This window comes from Fundulus heteroclitus, chromosome 11 (genome assembly GCF_011125445.2).
Source record: "Fundulus heteroclitus isolate FHET01 chromosome 11, MU-UCD_Fhet_4.1, whole genome shotgun sequence".
NCBI lineage: Eukaryota > Metazoa > Chordata > Actinopteri > Cyprinodontiformes > Fundulidae > Fundulus > Fundulus heteroclitus.
The window spans coordinates 4,360,250-4,382,679 of record NC_046371.1 but is presented as its reverse complement, the minus strand read 5'-3'; the positions used below and the strand labels follow the sequence as shown (position 1 = coordinate 4,382,679).

General features: G+C 38.3%; 1 protein-coding gene across 2 annotated transcripts in view; it reads left to right on the top strand.

Annotated features, from left to right (window-relative positions):
• The first annotated feature begins 2,438 nt into the window (after positions 1–2,438).
• LOC105927523 overlaps positions 2,439–22,430 on the top strand; it is a 28,418-nt gene continuing 8,426 nt past the window's right edge. Inside the window, exons 1-3 of one of the 2 annotated variants that reach the window (XM_012864291.3) lie at positions 2,439–2,512; positions 3,206–3,324; positions 9,877–9,925. In XM_012864291.3, coding sequence (XP_012719745.1) covers positions 3,213–3,324; positions 9,877–9,925 — 161 coding nt within the window. In that variant the 5' untranslated portion in view covers positions 2,439–2,512; positions 3,206–3,212. Of the gene's footprint in view, positions 2,513–3,202; positions 3,325–9,876; positions 9,926–22,430 lie in introns of both variants that reach the window. The other variant, XM_012864301.3, reaches the window with a different exon arrangement.

Here is a 22,430-nt window from a genome sequence, read left to right as displayed (position 1 = left end):
TGTCTTACACATACTTTTTCTGTACATATAAAAGGTATTTTGCTTAGCTACAACAAACCTGACACATACTTATATTTATAACGTTCCTCTTCTGTCCTTATTGAAACAAAGTTTCGCTCAGATGTACTTTGTGAACTGAATGCCGCTGAGTGACAATAAAGTCTAAGTCCGGGTCAAATCAAACGTCAGTTTCTGTGAGAACATGTGCGTGCAGACCAGGACCTTTCACACATACATTGTCAATAAACCACATCTACTCGTCTGAGGAAGCTGAGTCACACCAAAGAAGAAGCTGACAGAAAGAACAGGTCCCGTAAAAGCATGCAAGAGATAAACTGACCAAACGGGTTAAAAAAGCAGCTTCAGCAGCAGTTATAGGACCCTGAACCACATCATTTACCACAGGAGACGGTATAACACCTCTACTGGCTGAGGACCTCTGCAGCTTGTTCTGCATGTTTAAAAAACAGCCATTCACCTCAATCCCACTCAGAAAGACGACCTTCATTTGTTCTGTGTACACCATTTCTATCCTGTGGGTGTTTAACGAGCTCCATAAATAAAGCTGGTATGTTGTCATACCTGCACTCCCCACCAACAACTCTACAACCTCCTCTCTAATAATAATAATTCTAATACTATATATATATATATATATATATATATATATATATATATATATATATATATATATATATATATATATATATATATATAACTATATATATATATATATATATATATATATATAGATAGATAGATATAGATATAGATATAGATATAGATATATATAGATATATCTCAACAGACCTGTATCGATGATAGAAAAAAAAGGTCAATAAAAGTTGAATACAAAAAAATGTTTCCTTCCGTATGCATTCTAGCCATGTAGGTTAATATTACATCATTACATCCTTCCAATTAATCACAATCAGACCCAGGAAGCTCCGCCCCCTTCAAAGAGTTCAGAGAGCACACATTATTTTTCTTCTTTTCTTTTTAAAAACTTGCAGTTTTGGTAAAAAGTTGCTTGAATAAAGGGTTGAGTTTTAATTCAGTGTTTGTGTCTGTATCTAAAAATCAGCTGCTAAGCAACAACAGGGCCGCACTTAAAATGCATGTTTTGAATTTGTTGATAGTTATCGATATAGATCAATGTGATTTCTATTTTATCGATATGTTTTTTTGTTCTATATCGTCCAGCTCTACTCCTCTCCGCTCTGAGCCGCCGTCTGCACTACAGATCACAGAGGAAGACGTAAAAAGGCTCTTTCAGCGCCCAGGAAAGATCCAGGAACCCTTCTTTCCCCCTGAGAAGCTCCACTGACTAATTTATCCCCCAACTTCACTCGCCTTCAACAAGTCTGGAGCTGTGTGAGGTTCCCGGCCCCCAGGCAGCGCCCCATTACAGGATTAACTAAACGACATAAGGCCTGTCACCCTGACATCTCTGGCTTTAGATTTCTATTCTTAATGTCAGCGCTTGAAACTAAAGCCAAATTCAAATCTTGGCCAAAAAGCTGATTCAGGTATTTGTCTGACCCTATCCTTTTTTTTTTTTGTTTTTTTTTACCTTAGCATACGGTTTCCACCACTCTTAATGAGCTTTAGCACCACCGGCGCTAAAAATATACATCAGGTGTGATATGTAAGGGAAGTCAGAGTCTCTGCAAGTGGCTAAATATATTATTAAAATGCAGAGCATCAGTGCATGTGATGACAACAGAAACATAATATAAACATAATGCCAAGTATTGCGTCCAGCCGGTACTCTGTGATTGTATACACTGATATTGTGACGACAGTTATGTATGCATTTTCACATATTTATATATGTTACATATTTGTAACATTCAGTGTGAAACATGTGCTGAACCAAAGCTAGCCTGCACAGCTTTTTTCTGCTTCATGTTGATAACGAGATACGATCTGGTCTATGATCTCCCTGAAAATAATTTAAATAATCACTATCTCTCCTTTAGAAAAAGAAACCGTTTGTATTGTATAATCAGAGATGCACATTTCTAATAAAGTTATTACAACCTTGCATCTGCTCATTACAACACAGTTTTACCTCCTGATAGATAAACTGGTGAAGGATCAGAGTCTTATAAGAGGAACTGAAATTGTAAATGGCTCCTATGTGCTGCTAATCTGCGCTGGCGTCAGCTTCATCGGCTCGGTTCGGTGAAAGAAATAAGCGTACAGGTGGTTGGAAATGTCGGGTTTAAGCACGCAGAGAGCCCTGAGATGTGCTGCAGAGACTCTGTGAATCTGTCAGAGACGCAAACAGCGACAAGCTGGGGTCGTCAGAGCATGGAAGAGGGGTGGGGAGTGCCCGGTCTCGGCCTGCGGGCTCCTTCAGTGCAATGGAGAAAATGAGAAGCTGCTATGCAAAGTTTGTGCACATGATGACTGTTGCCGGATCACCATCCACTTTCATCTTCAGCTCCACGAGCCAGACACCCTGGTTTTGACCAAGCCTTGAATCCATCTGCTGGTTGCTGAACAGGTAGGACAGATTATTGCACCTGGGGGGGGTCTATAAGCGAAATTTCACGTTGTAGACGTACAGATAATTTAAAGTTTAAAGAGAAAAATAATCATTTGCAGCACGAAAGCTGGAGCTGATGAAAAGGGGCGCCGCTTAAGCGTAATTGTGAATAAGCAGATGTGTTCTTGGAAGTCGTCAGGAAGTTGCTGCAGACAAAAGGGGTGTGGGGAGAAAAGATAAACGAGTAAAAAAATGAACAAAAAAAACAAAACAGCAATTTCATGGAAAATATTAAGACGGAAATATGTGTTTCCAGATGGAATCAACAGTTAAAGTTAACGCTGCCTTCTCTCTTCATGCTGCTGTGAAATGCAAACTCCCGCAGCCGGAGAATTAATCTGTAAACATCACATTTCTGTCTCTCTTGCTGGCACTGCATGAGGCGGACTTCCTCCCAGAAATAGTCCCTAGAGGTTGTCAGGAGGCTCGTTCGAGTCTCACAATTCAGATGGTGAAACCAAAATAACTTTAAGACTCAGTCGACGCTCAAAAAGAGGAAGTGGTGAATGGTTGTCTTTCCGATCCTCAGCTTTGTATACTGAAAAGCAACGGATGAAAAATTGCTTGTTTCTTTTTTTTTTGTTTCTTTTTTTTTTCTTTTCTTAAACAAGCGGGTTCATTTTGTCTTTGATGCGTTGTGGTGTCCAGCAGAGATCCCATGGCTCTTTTACGCAAGTACATCTGGGTGTTGGTGATACTGGGGATGATTTTTGTCTCACTGGTGATCAGCCTCATCTTCATCCTCATCAACCGCTGTATTTTCAAAAAAGGTAAGCTCAATTTCCAAGGCACTGAAATGTTTTCATCTGTTTTTTTTTTTTGTTATTGTTGCTCTGTCAATGTATCAGCCATTTTTAGACGATTGACCCAGTGCTTATATGCTGAAAATAGAAAATAGTGTCGCACAGTTTGTACTTTCTGCCCGATCATCAGAAATATCCACAGCGTATGACAGCAAAAAAAGAAAAGGGACAAATTTCTCTGTCACACCCTTAATCCAGCCAACAAAATGCTTGCATGATCGTTTTTACTGACTAGAAACTGTACTATAATGCTAGATAATCCTGTTTCAGTTCAGTTATTTCCACAGACTGAGCTGAACGGTTCAGCGTACCGAAGGTGACTAAAAACAAGGTCCATGATCAGATTTAAGCTCGTCTCCTCCAAAGGAACACAGATTCTGCTTTAGGGCTCAGGGGTGCAAAAAATTTGGCCTCCATCACCCAGAAAATAGATGCAAAGTGTTGGAGTTTGTGTCAATAAAAATGGTAATTCCTAACCATGTGGGGCTCATAAACATCGGCTGTGATAAATCCGCTTTTTGATTGCTGTAAATGGATGAAAATGAGGGCAATTAGGGAGATGGGCTGTAAAATGAAGGGGGGTTTAAAGTTAACAAACATAATAAAAAACTGTTCAGATTTGTCTGCTGTAAACTGGTAATTAATCTGTTATAGAAAATAAAATTGCAATAAAAACACGTACAGCTCTAAAATAAAAATAAATATTGCAATGAATGAGTAAAAGTGAAGATGTAAGTAAATAAAGAAAATTTCACCTTTTTTTTTTAAACATACAGAAACATCCAACCTTCTTCTGTTTAAACGTCATGAGGATTTTATTTGATCAAATGAGTCAAGAGTGAAGGAACAAGAATTGTGTAAAACCCTTCAGACCAAACATTCGGGGTGTTTGGTCTTATTAGTTTGTTCTGCATTTCATAATTTAATTTTATTTAACGTTATCCTTCTTAGGATTTAACACACCAACCGTTGTGTAGTTAATTCGAATATTTCAGTTGTTTCGTTCTTTTTTATTTTCTCGTTCATCTGCGGTTCTGCTCCAGTTTTCCAGCGTATAAACAGAACCGTCTATGAGGCAATTTAGGAGTTTTCAGCTCGCTGAGCCACACTGGCTTGACGTCACTCATGATCCGAGCACCTTTGTCCTGCTTCTTTGCTGGTGAGCGTAACTCACAGGGGATATTTGTGGTTCAGGTTGATTCAGTTATGATTAAAATTCATTTTCACAAACTGAAACTAAAAGAATTTCAGCAAATCTTGAGTTCAAGTTAAACTTGTGACCTCGTCTGACCCGAACCGGGACCTTGTTCTCACAGTTCCCCTTCAGGCATGAACTTTTCCAAAATGTCTCTGTATTCTGCACTGATGAGTTTAATAACATGTAGAAAAGTTTTATTTGTATTCTTTACAACATTCAAATGATTCGCATGTTCAAGTTGCTGCAGGAGCCTCTTAATCATCCATTCATTTAAGTCAAAGTGTGGCAGTAAGACACCTAAAACATGTGGAACAGGGTTGGGAAGCGTAGCTTTACAGGACCTATAAATCTAAAAGTGTTTATCTGTAACCAAAATGTACACAAAATAGTGATCCAAACGATAGAAAAGACATTTTAGAAGGAATATAGAAAGGAACCATTATAAAAAACTGCAGAACACAAAGAGCTATAGGGGAAAAAACGACAGACATTATTTAAATATGTGCAAAGGTTTTGACTAAGATACATCTGGCAGCAATTGCTTTTCATGGTATAGTGCACAGCGATCAGGTGGACACTATATTTTAACTAGAATTGGGCTGTTTTTATGTCTAAAATTACACGTTTACTTAATTTCGGCTCAGACGTCACAGCGAAAGCTTTGCAACACCCAAAGCTGAAATCACTGTCACTACAAACCGACGTCTGCTGTTGTTAGCAATGGTTACCTACAACAAAAGCAAGAACTCATCACCAGTTTGCATCTCAATGTTGGCCTGAAAGTTATGGAAAAAGAAGATTAAGTCATTGCAGAAAAAGAACAGTTTTCTGGATCATCAGCAGCTTCAAAGTGAGAGCTACAGACGAAGGCATCGGGTTGTTCAAGACGGTCCAGCAAGCTCCAGAACCAGAGCTTCAGTAAGGTTGGCAGCAGCTGGACGAGCATGTGTGTGCAATGCACAGTGAGTTAAAGACTTTTGGACAAGATGGACGGAAAAAGAAGCCACTTCTGTCCAAAAAAGGCATCAAGATTGAAATCCTGCTGGAAGTTCACAGCTGGACATCAGAGGCTGAATGCGGAGTCACTTTTACCCGAATATTTGACGGTTTTGGACATCCAGAACAGCGAGAGCGACTTCTCCCCCGTTGCTCCCTGGAAGACTGCCGTGCAACAGAAAGAGTGGATCAAAACATCTTCTAAAAGGAAACTTTAAGAAAATCACACACTGCTCCAATCTAAGAAATTTTTTTATTTTTTTATTTTTTTATTGATATCTTTATTTCGAACATGCAGGAGGAAGTATATACAAACAGAAAAAAACAAAAAAAACAAACAAAAAAAACAATAAAACAATGTTTAAAAACATTGACGAGAAAACAATAAACAAGGTACCCTTCTTTCCTGAGTTAATATACGTCTATTACATGTGCGAAAAGGAGCAGGAAGAAGTAAAACTTATGTACTCCTACCCCTTTAAGGCGGGGATTCGGCAAGGGACAAGAGTTATAAAGGAGGGGTCGAGAGAGAGAGAGAGAGAGAGAAGAGAGAGAGAGATAGAGAGAGAGAGAGAGAGAGAGAGAGAGAGATAGAGAGATATACAGAGAGAGAGAGAGAGAGAGAGAGAGACAGAGAGAGAGACAGACAGAGAGAGACAGAGAGAGAGAGACAGATAGAGAGACATAGAGAGAGAGAGACAGAGATAGACAGAGAGAGAGATACAGAGAGAGAGACAGATAGACAGAGAGAGATACAGAGACATAGACAGAGAGATATACACACATAGATATATAGATAGAGATAGATATATATATATATATATATATATATATATATATATATATATACACACACACCTACCTACACATATACATACATAATTATATATACAGACATATAACAAAACAAAAACACCAACAAAACTTTCCACCATACTTATCTATACCTTCTGAAAATAATTTCTTTGTACATTTTTTTGAAAAGGAATATGTTTGGGCATTGCTTTAGGTTCTCATTTAGTTTGTTCCACAATTTAACTCTGCAAATTGATAAACATAATCTTTTCCTTGTAGTTCTACATCTATTAGTCTTAAAATTTACCCTTCCCCTTAAATCATACCCTCCCTCCCTTTGGTGGAGGGAGTGATGTGAATTTCACCCCCCGACTTTAACCTCTTTAACGAACCTGATGTCCGACAATTTGAGCGGATCGAGTCACCAGCAGCAAGTAATGGTCCAGGAGTTAAAACCCGGCATGTCAGCATAGGGTCTTCACACAAATGTAATATATCTGGAAGTGAAATGCCTGAAAGCCACAAAACAAAAGCACTGTGTCAGCGGCATGTCTTTTGTCCTTGGCTGTCACGTCTCTGTGCGAAAAAACAAAAACAAATAATTAAAGTCATGATTCTGGTTTATAACTTCCTTATAACTTCATTATAATATCAGATGAGATCATTAAAAGACACACTGTGCAGCTGCACCCTGTTCTGCCTTCAACAGATCCGCTTCTTATTTCCGCTACAACATAAACAATTAAAATGGCATCCATCCTAATTTTACTGCATTTATGATTTATGATTTTTTTTTTTCAAATCAAACTTTCTTTAGATTTGAAGCAGCTGTGTTTCTGGTAGGAGATATTTCTACTTTAATTTTTGTTTTAAGGCTTTTGACTTTTAAACACTGTGTCGCTGATTATTTACTCTAATATCAGCTGTAATACACAGTTATTCCGTAATTGATTAGTTCTAAAACATCCAAACATGATTTTGCTGGAAACTCTAGTAAAGATGTGTTAAAAGTCTTAAAATAAATAAGTTATAAGCATTTTTTTTGTGAGGTAATTACAGCAAAATTTAAAAAATAGATTTTTAGGACTCACCTGCTTTACATCCAGTCATCATACCATACCGCCTTTATTTTTAAAGCACTTTATCACAACTAAGGTCATCAAAGTGCTGTACATACAACTGAAAGTACCAGTGACCTTAAAATAAACAAGTAAAACAAGGACCAGCTAAAGATAACATTTATTAATAGTAATTTAAAAAAAAATAATAAGAGTCAGCCTCTCATGATGTGCAAAATGCTTCTGCAAACTTTTTTTTTTTTTTTTTTTTTTTAATAAAGTCTTAAACTCAGGCCTACCTGACATGCAATGGCAGATTATTCCACAACCGTGGAGTCGCCACAGCAAAGGCACGATCTTCGAAGCAAATTATTTCAAAACAAATAAGAGAACTTTAAAATGGATTTTAAAATGTATATGCAGCCAATGAAGAGACTTCAGAATGGAGGAAATGCGTTTAGAAATATTTGTTCCAGTTAAAAGTCGTGCTGCAGCATTTTTGCACAACCTGCAGCCGCCTGATAGAAGCTACAGTGAGTTAGATTTAACAACCGCCCTAATCTGACTGTCAAGTTTAAGATCAGTATCTATCTTAACTCACAGATTTGTGATAACTGGTCTAACATGTTGTGGCGGAAAACCGATTGTTAAGTACGGTGAAGGGTGTGTGATGCCGTGGGATTGTTCCTCGAGGCACAGCACTGTGGACATTTTAAAATCACAGGCCTTTTTAAAAGGCGGTATCGGCCAGACAACTTCATTCATCGGCTCCTTCAGGACAGTAACGATCCAAGAAGCACGGCTGATTAAACAGGCACCAAATCAGCCTTCATGTTCATCTCAGTCTCCAGACACTAAACCGAACCTGTGGAGAAATCTGAACAGAAGAGAGGATCAAGAGAAACTGTGGAGAGAGGAAGGCCCAACAACTGTAACTCAGCTCAGTTCAATTCAGTTTATTCATAAAGCGCAAACTCCCACCACGTCATCTTCAGGCTATTTACTTTTATATGAAATCCTTCAGACTAGGTTGGTTAGAAAGTTTCCTCTCTAAGGAAACCCAGCAGGTTGCATCAAGTCTCTCCAAGCAGCATTCACTCCTCCTGAAAGAGCGTAGAGCCACAGTGGACAGTCGTCTGCATTGTTGATGGCTTTGCAGCAATCCCTCATACTGAGCATGCATGAAGCGACAGTGGAGAGGAAAACTCCCCTTTAACAGGGAGGAGAACCTCCAGCAGAACCAGAACCAGGCTCAGTTTGAAAATTCATCTTCCACAACTGAAGAAGACTAGCTTCATTAGAGGCCAGCGGCATCTTCAGAGCATAATTTTGTTAAAATGATTTACATCTAACATCCATTTTTTTTCACCCACCGAATAAAAACAAAATAAATTAAGGGCTGAATTTTCTAAAAATGTCATAGTGTTACCCTTTCTAACATGGAAGAGATTCCTGGATCAATGTGTGCTTCTGTGCTTTTTTTGTATCTCTGCTCTGTTTTCTGGGTGAACGCTGCAAGGCAAACAACTCGATGCAGTCTGCTGGGTTTCCTTAGATAGAAAACCTTTAAAATCAATTAATTCAACCTTGAATTAACTAGATCATTACCGCAGTAAAAGATGTATCTACTTAAATTTTACTCTAAACATCCTTACCATGATTTACAATAAATTAGTCAGCATCTGTAATATATGCATGATTCTTTTGTAAGCAACCAGAGGCTAGAAAATTGTGCAATATTAGGCAATGCATCAGTGACGCAAGCATTAACCCAACATATTGCTTCACTGTCATATTTAGGCATTTAAAATCCAGTTCAGAAAAAAAAGAATCAGTAAGGCAAAGTTTTCTTTTTAGTCAAAACAGCCATCGGTGTTTAGGTAACCTGAAAATGAACAGGAAGTGGGGAAACCAAACCTCTTTATTATCGTCACAATCACAGCCGAGGGTTTTCACTGCAGCCCCACATGAAAAGTTATTATAATTGTATGAATTGCTATTATTGGAGGCACCCCGTGGATTTGATTGGCTCAGATGAAACTTTAATGATCCCGGCGGCGCGGCTGCAGCAGAACAGGGAGGCTTTAGAGTACAGATGAACTAAAAGCAAACAAATGCAACAAAATATGGTGCTCTATGAATACTGCTATGATGTATTTCACACATTTGGAGAGGAAGGAATGTTTCATGAGTAAAGATGAAAATAGGAAGATGTTTTTTAATTGTAGCTATATGTATTTCTTTGCAAAGCTGCTTACTCTAATTTAATTTGTGTTTATTTTTATTTTCTAGCTCTATTTATGACAGCCTCACCCATTAATATTCACACTTTTAATAAAACAATGCATACTGACCTCTCCCAGTATTTTACCATAATGTGAGCTTTTCAATTTGCATTTTCTAAAGTCTTATTTGTTTATTTTGCTGCAGGGTCAATAAACTTAAAATCATTTTCTTTCTTTCTTTCCACAGGCAAACGGCAAGTTTTAAACCTTCAGGGGAGATCTGACGTCAAAGTCGAGTAATGCATTTCCTCATCCATGTGGTCTGAGTTTCTTTTAAAAGCAAACGCACATCCCGGCTTGTGGTCGGCTGAAAACAGGAACAGTGCAGCCTGACAATTGGACAGGGACCGCAGAACCTGGCACAACGACTGAAAACACAACGATTTTTATCAACAATTCACCAGTATAGTTTAAAAAAAACCCGATAAAACAAATAATCATAACTTCTGTGCGCTTTAAGATGCGGTTTGTTGGAATGAAGACCAACATCTAATTAGTTCTGAATTTGCTGAATGTTTCTTAACTGAGGGCCAGCTTTTGTAGGCAGGTATTAAACATCGGCATGAATTGTGATTAATGTGATGAAATAACGTATTTAATCTCCTTTGAGCTCAACGTCCTGCTGAAGGAGCTGTTAGCATGTTTCTTTTTCATGCTGTTTTAGTTAAAGCCCAATAAAATAAAATAAAAATACACTCTTGACAAAACAGGCGGCAGCCAAACCACAAAGTTAATTTTTTGTTTTCTGATTTTTGTTCATATTTCTAGTTAATTTTAATTGCTGAAGCAATGAGGCTCATGTTTATTCACTTTATTTATTCATTTATTTATTTATTTGACCATTTCTGCTTTTCTGTAAGACTTCTGTACTGGCCATAATATACCTTGCAAAAGTATTCAAACATATTTAAAATGTTCACATTTAACGTGCAAATTTATTTTGTGAATTGAGGAAAAAACATAGTAATAGGCAGTGTTGTATAAAGTACTGAAATCTCGGAGTCAAGTAAAAGTATAAGTACCGCTCCAAAATATGACTTTGGTAAGTCACTGACTGAAATGTTACTTGAGTAAAAGTCTTAAAGTATCTGAAATGTCTTGTACTTAAGTATGAAAATTACTGTAAAAATAGATGTACTCAAGTAATGTAATAAAAAGTAAAAAGTAAAACAAAGCAAATGCAGTTTGAATGACATTTTTTAGATAATTTTTGGTAAACTTTGAAAGTCAAATTCACTTGAAATAATATAAACAACCAAGTGCAGGAGAAATTTAGACCAAATTTAGACAGAAAATACAACCTTTTTGTAAGCTTTCAGTTTTCATTCTTCAAGTAAAGTCAGTGCTATGCACTTTAAAATTGTACACAATCAAGTTCAGGCAAAATTTAGACCAGGGGGTGTATACTAAGAACATGGTTAAGTGATAAACCAGGCTTAGTTAACCTACAGGAAGTGGTAAACCTGCTAATAGATACACCTGCAGGTATCATTTAGTTGAGAAAATTAGGACTCTCTGCTACTAGATGCTTTACTTATACCACAAGGTTAATTTAACCTGCTTTACCACTGAACCAGCTTCTTATCCTGTTGGTGGTGATAAACAAACCCAGGCAAATCCCGACTTTGTCGCAGTCAATCAGTAGGTGGGGTCAAAACATTTGCGTGCGTGAGTCTCTCTCTTTTTGTAACGAGTAACTAAACCAAACATTGAAAATGTATTGGAGTAAAAGTATGCAATTAAGTTCAGAAACATAGTGAAGTAAAAGTAAAAGTTGTACTATACAACACTGGTAATGGGCTTTACAACTTTCTTCTTGCCACTTTCTCCTCAAAGCCAGATTCGTTGAGTTAATTACTGTGACAGTATCAGCAGATTCTTGGCTTCTTCTGTCAGTCCAGGTGGACGTCCATGTCCTGGTAGGTCTGCAGGTGGTCCATCCTCTCTCCAGGTCCAGATGGATGGATCAGAGCTCTGGGATGTTGTTTCAGAACATGACCCTGCTTTAAACTGGACCAGAACCTCAGGATTTATACCAAAGCCCCTTTTCCATTGGCACTCAGAAGCCTGGCCGGCTAATTTCACTTTCCTGGGGCTTTACTTTCCTGGGGCTTTACTTTCCTGGGGTTTTAGTCCCTCAACGACTCAGTACTTTGCTCTGCATTCTCGGGCTTATTGAGGGAGCGGGGTTGAGTGCAGCTAGAAGACTGCTAGCTTTTCCTCATTGTCCCGTTGACAGAGCATCCTTTTAAACTTTTAAAAATTATATCCATAAAGCTCTAAAGATCAATCTCATCTACCCTCCACTTCTGTCAGTTTAAAATTGTTGAATTAAAAGGGCCAAGAAATATGATTTAGAAAGAAAAATAAATTTCACAGAAAAATACATTATGATTTTTTTAACCTTTTCCAAAAAATATGATCTCACAATATTTTAACTAAACAAATTTGTCAAATTTTATTTGGAAACGGAAGGTGTAAATCAATGTAGATCCAAAAAAAAAAAAAAAAAAAAATGGGTTTTGTACATTTGGTTTATTAAAAGATGGTCATCCAGTTTGCTAAGTCTTCTGGGTTGAACTGAAAACAACCGAAAGACATTTAAGTCTGTTCTCAGCAACATGGACAGGATTTAGTTCTGTCTTTTTTTTTTAAACAGTTGCTATATTTAGCCAAGTTTAATAAATGAATTAAAAGCAGGTTTTGGTGCACCAGGGTCTGCATTAAAGTGAAAGTTATTGGACAGATGTGTTCTTATTTTCAAGAATAATGTAACCCAGCATTAAAATCTTCTCACAATGGAAAATGCTAGGTACAACACACATTATTCATCTTTTAATTTAACAGTGTAATGAATGGAGTAACGGAAGAATTCAACAAGGAACAATGAAAAACCAGGAGATTCACTGCTAAGGCAGTTGTGGAAAGTATCAAAGGAACCAGATAAACTAAGTAGAGGAGATGTGAAAGAGCTGCGGCAGAATGAAAACAAGGAAGCTGAGGGATGGAGACACATTACCTCAAAGAGAGCTGAACCATGACGCAAAGAAACAACTAACCAAGGGGGGGGGGGGGGGGGGGGTGACCAACAGTAATCTAAGAGAAATAAATAATAAACTAGAAAAGGCTGTTCCTGCGAAACAGCAGTGAGAATGCTAATCTGCAGAATGATTGAGCAGAAGATGCAGAAAACATTGAAATCAGATTTGAAGAATTTGAAAAAGTTTGAAGAATTGAAAGAAATAGAAGAATTTGAAGGATTTTGAAGTTTGAAACATTTGAAGAATTTTGGAGAATTTGAAAAAGTTTGAAGAAATTTGAAATATTTAAAAATTTTCAAAAAATTTGAAGGAATTTGAAAATTTTGAAGAATTTGACAAACTTGAAGAATTTAAAAATTTTGAAGAAATTTGGAGAATTTGAACAAATTTGAAGGAATTTGAAAAATTAAAAAAATTGAATAATTTGAAGATCACAAACAACTAAAAAAATTCTGAAGAAATTTAGCAAGGCGCCTGCCTCGTGGTACCGTCAAAAATACTAACAGGGAGTAACACTGCGAATTTCAGCTTCCTACGGTCTTCACAGCACCCGCAGTAGCCTTCGAAAGGTACCATGTTAAGTCAATGGACCTCCTAGAAGCCTCTGGCTAAAAGGGTTGTCATGGAGACTCCCTCACAGCTGTAGCCCTCTATTTGTCTGTAAAGGCAGAGCAACCCCGGCTAAGCAGAAGTTGGTAGGACCTTTCTAAAGCTATCTGGTTAGCAACATGCTAACCGTTAGCCGCTAGCATGGTTGTGTTCAGTATCACCGGGTGATTGTACTCTGTCAGTTTGGTCCAAATCCTGTACTGGGAAGTGCCTCAAAAAGGGGTGCCAATACTTAATGTCACCAAACGTGACCAAAGTTCATGGGTCAGATTGGCCTCCTTTAGAAACTCAGCCTCACCACATCTGGGCCCAGTAGTATGGTGTAGGGCCTCCTTTTGCGGCCAATACAGCGTCAATTCGTCTTGGGAATGACATAAACAAGTCCTGCACAGTGGTCAGAGGGATTTTAAGCCATTCTTCTTGCAGGATAGTGGCCAGGTCACGACGTGATGCTGGTGGAGGAAAATGTTTCCTGACTCGCTCCTCCAAAACACCCCAAAGTGGCTCAATAATATTTAGATCTGGTGACTGTGCAGGCCATGGGAGATGTTCAACTTCACTTTCATGTTCATCAAAGCAATCTTTCACCAGTCTTGCTGTGTGTATTGGTGCATTGTCATCCTGATACACGGCACCTCCTTCAGGATACAATGTTTGAACCATTGGATGCACATGGTCCTCCAGAATGGTTCGGTAGTCCTTGGCAGTGACGCGCCTATCTAGCACAAGTATGGGGCCAAGGGAATGCCATGATATGGCAGCCCAAACCATCACTGATCCACCACCATGCTTCACTCTGGGCATGCAACAGTCTGGGTGGTACGCTTCTTTGGGGCTTCTCCACACCGTAACTCTCCCGGATGTGGGGAAAACGGTAAAGGTGGACTCATCAGAGAACAATACATGTTTCAAATTGTCCACAGCCCAAGATTTGCGCTCCTTGCACCATTAAAAACAACTAAAAAAAATCTGAAGAAATTTAGCAAGGCGCCTGCCTCGTGGTACCGTCAAAAATACTAACAGGGAGTAACACTGCGAATTTCAGCTTCCTACGGTCTTCACAGCACCCGCAGTAGCCTTCGAAAGGTACCATGTTAAGTCAATGGACCTCCTAGAAGCCTCTGGCTAAAAGGGTTGTCATGGAGACTCCCTCACAGCTGTAGCCCTCTATTTGTCTGTAAAGGCAGAGCAACCCCGGCTAAGCAGAAGTTGGTAGGACCTTTCTAAAGCTATCTGGTTAGCAACATGCTAACCGTTAGCCGCTAGCATGGTTGTGTTCAGTATCACCGGGTGATTGTACTCTGTCAGTTTGGTCCAAATCCTGTACTGGGAAGTGCCTCAAAAAGGGGTGCCAATACTTAATGTCACCAAACGTGACCAAAGTTCATGGGTCAGATTGGCCTCCTTTAGCAACTCAGCCTCACCACATCTGGGCCAAGAACTCAACATTTGACCAAAATGGTCAGTAGCGCCATTTCCCACATGTGGGGGGTGCTGTATTGGCCAATTGGGTCGTGTCTGGGCATCATGCCAGGTCCTGTTGGAAGCAAAAGCCCAATAGGAAAGCATGTGACATCCAAAATGGGACAGAAAACTGACACATGGCTGAAAGTCACTTGAAAATTTTAAAATGTCAAGAGGAAGTGACTGTGCGAATTTCAGATTGCTACATTAATCATAGCCGCTGCAGCGGGCGTCGAAAGTTGCCATTGTATTTCAATGGAGATTCTCCCTCTGGCCCTCAGAGTTCCGTCGTCATGGAAACTCACTGACACAGCTGCAGCGGCCAGTCCACAGAAGTGCAGAGACTTTGTCAGACTCTGCCTCATTGAAATAGAATGGAGAACTTTGCCTCAAACAACGCTCCATATCTCCTGTTCTGTAAATGGTAGAGACATAATTTTTTCAGCGTTTAGTTCGTAACGGATAGGAGAACAAGAAAAACTATCGGTTTTTGCTAGAAATATTTTAATTTAGGCGTAAAAAATTATGATATAAAGAGGATTTTTATGAAATTTGAGAAATCCTCTACAAACGGTCCCGAACAAATCGCTGTAGCTGAAAAAGTATAAGAGATATCAAAATAATTCTTTCACTCTGAGTATCAGCAGGCTTTTGAGGACTATGGAGTTCATTTTTAGGTTTGTACAAAAATCGGTGTAGGCACAGCGACGATGTAAAAAGTGGATGATGTGGAAGAATGAAGCTCCAAAGCGTTTTAAGGATTTTGCACATTCGCTACTCCCGAACAAATTGTTCCTGCGGAAAAACCGTAACAGTTATCCACAAAATTCCTTTTTTATGAGTGCCAGAAGGGTCGGGACATTCATGTGTGAAAGTCTCATGCCTGTACATAAAACGGTTTAGGAGTAGCGACGATGTAGAAAAGTGCCTCATTTGGGGAGATTGAAGTCTGATCCTGTTTTAGCATTTTCCCAAAACGCTACTCCCGAACAAATTGTTCCTGCGGCAAAACCGTAACATTTATCCACAAAATTTCTCTTTTGTGAGCGCCAGAAGGGTCTGGACATGAATGTGTGAAAGTCTCGTGCCTGTACATGAAACGGTTTAGGAGTAGTGACGATGTAAATACATGTGATGTTTTGGATTTCCAGGTGTCATTTTTGAAAACCGCTCCATAGGAAATGAATGGGGAAGGTTTCGGGTTAGTGTCGCTCTGAGGTGATTTGCGAAAAATCTATAAATCCCACACCAATAATAGTTACATTTTCCGAATCCAGACAAAAATTCCTACGTTTTGATGTATAATTTATGTGGATAGGTTGAAAATTGAGCGAGTGAGAAGAAGTTGTTCGGAGAAGAAGAATTTGTTGAATTTCTAGAGTGCGCACTCTAACAGAGGCTCCTTGACAACCATAGCAACGCATGTTATTTGCTGAATTTCTTGAAAAGCCAAAATTATTTTAAGGAGGTACTATATGAAAATGGTGAAAGATATGAAAAAGCTGAAACATACCATAATAGCCAAAAGATATCACTACATTTCAAAAGTTGAATGACGTTTCTAGCTGAAAGTAGGCTGAAGCAGTAAGATGTCAAAAAGCTGAAATATTTGAAGAATTTGAAGGATTCTCCATTCAATTTCAATGAGAGCAAAAAACGCACAAAAAGTTAAATATTTTAAATATTATAAAAGTTATAATTACAAAAAGTCTTAGCAGTAATGTCCTGAAGGAGCTGAACGTTTTGATACCAGAATGGTTGAAATCGGTTGAAAAATGAGGAACTAGTTAGAAGTCGAAAAACGTACGGAATAATAATAATAACTAGAAAAGGCTGTTCCTGCGAAACAGCAGTGAGAATGCTAATCTGCAGAATGATTGAGCAGAAGATGCAGAAAACATTGAAATCAGATTTGAAGAATTTGAAAAAGTTTGAAGAATTGAAAGAAATAGAAGAATTTGAAGGATTTTGAAGTTTGAAAAATTTGAAGAAATTTGAAGAATTTGAAAAATTTGAAGAATTTGAAAAATTTGAAGAAATTTGGAGAAATTGAAAAAGTTTGAAGGAATTTGAAAAATTTGAAGAAATTTTAAATATTTAAAAATTTTCAAAAAATTTGAAGGAATTTGAAAAATTTGAAGAATTTGACAAACTTGAAGAATTTAAAACATTTAGAAGAAATTTAGAGAATTTGAACAAATTTGAAGGAATTTGAAAAATTTGAAAAATTAAAAAAAAATTGAAGAATTTGAAGATTAAGAACAACAAAAAAAATTCTGAAGAAATTTAGCAAGGCGCCTGCCTCGTGGTACCGTCAAAAATACTAACGGGGAGTAACACTGCGAATTTCAGCTTCCTACGGTCTTTACAGCACCCACAGTGCCCTTCGAAAGGTGCCATGTTAAGTCAATGGACCTCCTAGAAGCCTCTGGCTAAAAGGGTTGTCATGGAGACTCCCTCACAGCTGTAGCCCTCTATTTGTCTGTAAAGGCAGAACAACCCCGGCTAAGCAGAAGTTGGTAGGACCTTTCTAAAGCTACTTCTGGTTAGCAACATGCTAACCGTTAGCCGCTAGCATGGTTGTGTTCAGTATCACCGGGTGATTGTACTCTGTCAGTTTGGTCCAAATCCTGTACTGGGAAGTGCCTCAAAAAGGGGTGCCAATACTTAATGTCACCAAACGTGACCAAAGTTCATGGGTCAGATTGGCCTCCTTTAGCAACTCAGCCTCACCACATCTGGGCCAAGAACTCAACATTTGACCAAAATGGTCAGTAGCGCCATTTCCCACATGTGGGGGGTGCTGTATTGGCCAATTGGGTCGTGTCTGGGCATCATGCCAGGTCCTGTTGGAAGCAAAGGCCCAATAGGAAAGCATGTGACATCCAAAATGGGACAGAAAACTGACACATGGCTGAAAGTCACTTGAAAATTTTAAAATGTTAAGAGGAAGTGACTGTGCGAATTTCAGGCTCCTACATTAATCACAGCCACTGCAGTGGGTGTTGAAAGTTGCTATTCTATCCGAATGGAGCATGTCCCCCTGGCCCTCAGAGTTCCGTCGTCATGGAAACTCACTGACACAGCTGCAGCGGCCAGTCTCCCGAAGTGCAGAGACTTTGTCAGACTCTGCCTCATTGAAATAGAATGGAGAACTTTGCCTCAAACAACGCTCCATATCTCCTGTTCTGTAAATGGTACAGACATATTTTTTTCAGCGTTTAGTTCGTAACGGATAGGAGAACAAGAAAAACTATCGGTTTTTGCTAGAAATATTTTAATTTAGGCGTAAAAAATTATGATATAAAGAGGATTTTTATGAAATTTGAGAAATCCTCTACAAACGGTCCCGAACAAATCGCTGTAGCTGAAAAAGTATAAGAGATATCAAAATAATTCTTTCACTCTGAGTATCAGCAGGCTTTTGAGGACTATGGAGTTTATTTTTAGGTTTGTACGAAAATCGGTGTAGGCACAGCGACGATGTAAAAAGTGGATGATGTGGAAGAATGAAGCTCCAAAGCGTTTTAAGGATTTTGCACATTCGCTACTCCCGAACAAATTGTTCCTGCGGAAAAACCGTAACAGTTATCCACAAAATTCCTTTTTTATGAGTGCCAGAAGGGTCGGTACATTCATGTGTGAAAGTCTCATGCCTGTACATAAAACGGTTTAGGAGTAGCGACGATGTAGAAAAGTGCCTCATTTGGGGAGATTGAAGTCTGATCCTGTTTTAGCATTTTCCTAAAACGCTACTCCCGAACAAATTGTTCCTGCGGCAAAACCGTAACATTTATCGACAAAATTTCTCTTTTGTGAGCGCCAGAAGGGTCTGGACATGAATGTGTGAAAGTCTCGTGCCTGTACATGAAACGGTTTAGGAGTAGTGACGATGTAAATACATGTGATGTTTTGGATTTCCAGGTGTCATTTTTGAAAACCGCTCCATAGGAAATGAATGGGGAAGGTTTCGGGTTAGTGTCGCTCTGAGGTGATTTGCGAAAAATCTATAAATCCCACACCAATGATGGTTACATTTTCCGAATCCAGACAAAAATTCCTACGTTTTGATGTATAATTTATGTGGATAGGTTGAAAATTGAGCGAGTGAGAAGAAGTTGTTCGGAGAAGAAGAATTTGTTGAATTTCTAGAGTGCGCACTCTAACAGAGGCTCCTTGACGACCATAGCAACGCATATTATTTGCTGAATTTCTTGAAAAACCAAAATTATTTTAAAGACGTACTATACGAAAATGGTGAAAGATATGAAAAAGCTGAAACATGCCATAATAGCCAAAAGATATCACTACATTTCAAAAGTTGAATGACGTTTCTAGCTGAAAGTAGGCTGAAGCAGTAAGATGTCAAAAAGCTGAAATATTTGAAGAATTTGAAGGATTCTCCATTCAATTTCAATGAGAGCAAAAAACGCACAAAAAGTTAAATATTTTAAATATTATAAAAGTTATAATTACAAAAAGTCTTAGCAGTAATGTCCTGAAGGAGCTGAACGTTTTGATACCAGAATGGTTGAAATCGGTTGAAAAATGCAGAACTAGTTAGAAGTCGAAAAACGTACGGAATAATAATAATAATAAAAATACAGAAAAACAGGAAAACAATAAGTGAGAATGCTGTATAGCATTCTCACTTGACTAGAAAAGGCTGTTCCTGCGAAACAGCAGTGAGAATGCTAATCTGCAGAATGATTGAGCAGAATATGCAGAAAACTGTGAAATCAGATTTGAAGAATTTGAAAAAATTTAAAAATTTGAAGGGATTTGAAGAATTTGAAAAAGTTTGAAGAATTGAAAGAAATAGAATTTGAAGGAATTTGAAAAATTTGAAGAATTTGACAAATTTGAAGAATTTAAAAATTTTGAAGAAATTTGGAGAATTTGAACAACTTTGAAGGAATTTGAAAAATTTGAAAATTTAAAAAAATTGAAGAATTTGAAGATTAAGAACAACTAAAAAAATTCTGAAGAAATTTAGCAAGGCGCCTGCCTCGTGGTACCGTCAAAAATACTAACAGGGAGTAACACTGCGAATTTCAGCTTCCTACGGTCTTCACAGCACCCACAGTAGCCTTCGAAAGGTGCCATGTTAAGTCAATGGACCTCCTAGAAGCCTCTGGCTAAAAGGGTTGTCATGGAGACTCCCTCACAGCTGTAGCCCTCTATTTGTCTGTAAAGGCAGAACAACCCCGGCAAAGCAGAAGTTGGTAGGACCTTTCTAAAGCTACTTCTGGTTAGCAACATGCTAACCGTTAGCCGCTAGCATGGTTGTGTTCAGTATCACTGGGTGATTGTACTCTGTCAGTTTGGTCCAAATCCTGTACTGGGAAGTGCCTCAAATAGGGGTGCCAATACTTAATGTCACCAAACGTGACCAAAGTTCATGGGTCAGATTGGCCTCCTTTAGAAACTCAGCCTCACCACATCTGGGCCCAGAACTCAACATTTGACCAAAATGCTCAGTAGCTCCATTTCCCACATGTGGCTGGTGCTGTATTGGCCAATTGGGTCGTGTCTGGGCATCATGCCAGGTCCTGTTGGAAGCAAAGGCCCAATAGAAAAGCATGTGAAATCCAAAATGGGTCAAAAAAGTGACATATCGCTGAAAGTCACTTGAAAATTTTAAAATGTCAAGAGGAAGTGACTGTGCGAATTTCAGATTGCTACATTAATCATAGCCACTGCAGCGGGCGTCGAAAGTTGCCATTGCATCTCAATGGAGATTCTCCCACTGGCCCTCAGAGTTCCGTCGTCATGGAAACTCACTGACACAGCTGCAGCGGGCCAGTCCACAGAAGTGCAGAGACTTTGTCAGACTCTGCCTCTTTGAAATAGAATGGAATACTTTGCCTCAAACAACGCTCCATATCTCCTGTTTCGTAAATGGTAGAGACATAATTTTTTCAGCGTTTAGTTCCTAACGGATAGGAGAACAAGAAAAACTATCGGTTTTTGCTAGAAATATTTTAATTTAGGTGTAAATAATTATGATATAAAGAGGATTTTTATGAAATTTGAGAAATCCTCTACAAACGGTCCCGAACAAATCGCTGTAGCTGAAAAAGTATAAGAGATATCAAAATAATTCTTTCACTCTGAGTATCAGCAGGCTTTTGAGGACTATGGAGTTCATTTTTAGGTTTGTAAAAAAATCGGTGTAGGCACAGCGATGATGTAAAAAGTGGATGATGTGGAAGAATGAAGCTCCAAAGCGTTTTAAGGATTTTGCACATTCGCTACTCCCGAACAAATTGTTCCTGTGGAAAAACCGTAACAGTTATCCACAAAATTCCTTTTTTATGAGTGCCAGAAGGGTCGGGACATTCATGTGTGAAAGTCTCATGCCTGTACATAAAACGGTTTAGGAGTAGCGACGATGTAGAAAAGTGCCTCATTTGGGGAGATTGAAGTCTGATCCTGTTTTAGCATTTTCCCAAAACGCTACTCCCGAACAAATTGTTCCTGCGGCAAAACCGTAACATTTATCGACAAAATTTCTCTTTTGTGAGCGCCAGAAGGGTCGGGACATGAATGTGTGAACGTCTCATGCCTGTACATGAAACGGTTTAGGAGTAGCGACGATGCGAAAACATGTGATGTTTTGGATTTCCAGGTGTCATTTTTGAAAACCGCTCCATAGGAAATGAATGGGGAAGGTTTCGGGTTAGTGTCGCTCTGAGGTGATTTGCGAAAAATCTATAAATCCCACACCAATGATGGCTACATTTTCCGAATCCAGACAAAAATTCCTACGTTTTGATATATAATTTATGTGGATAGGTTTAAAATTGAGCGAGTGAGAAGAAGTTGTTCGGAGAAGAAGAATTTGTTGAATTTCTAGAGTGCGCACTCTAACAGAGGCTCCTTGACAACCATAGCAACGCATGTTATTTGGCTGAATTTCTTGAAAAGCCAAAATTATTTTAAGGAGGTACTATATGAAAATGGTAAAAGATATGAAAAAGCTGAACTATACCATAATAGCTGAAAGATATTACTACATTTTAAAAGTTGAATGACATTTATAGCTGAAAGTAGGCTGAAGCAGTAAAATGACAAAAAGTTGTAATATTTGAAGAATTTGAAGGATTTTCCATTCATTTTCAATGAGAGCAAAAAACGCACAAAAAGTTAAATATTTTAAATATTATAAAAGTTATAATTACAAAAAGACATAGCAGTAATGTTGTGAACGAGCTGAACGTTTTGATACGAAAATTGTTTAAATCGGTTGAAGTATGCAGGAGTAGTTAGATGCCGAAAAACGTACGGAATAATAATCAAGACCTGAAGGAACTTAATAAGTGAGAATGCTGTATAGCATTCTCACTTGACTAGAAAAGGCTGTTCCTGCGAAACAGCAGTGAGAATGCTAATCTGCAGAATGATTGAGCAGAAGATGCAGAAAACATTGAAATCAGATTTGAAGAATTTGAAAAAATGTAAAAATTTGAAGGGATTTGAAGAATTTGAAAAAGTTTGAAGAATTGAAAGAAATAGAATTTGAAGGAATTTGAAGAGTTTGAAGAAATTTGAAGAATTTGAAAAATTTGAAGAAATATGGAGAATTTGAAAAAATTTGAAGAATTTGAAGAAATTTGAAATATTT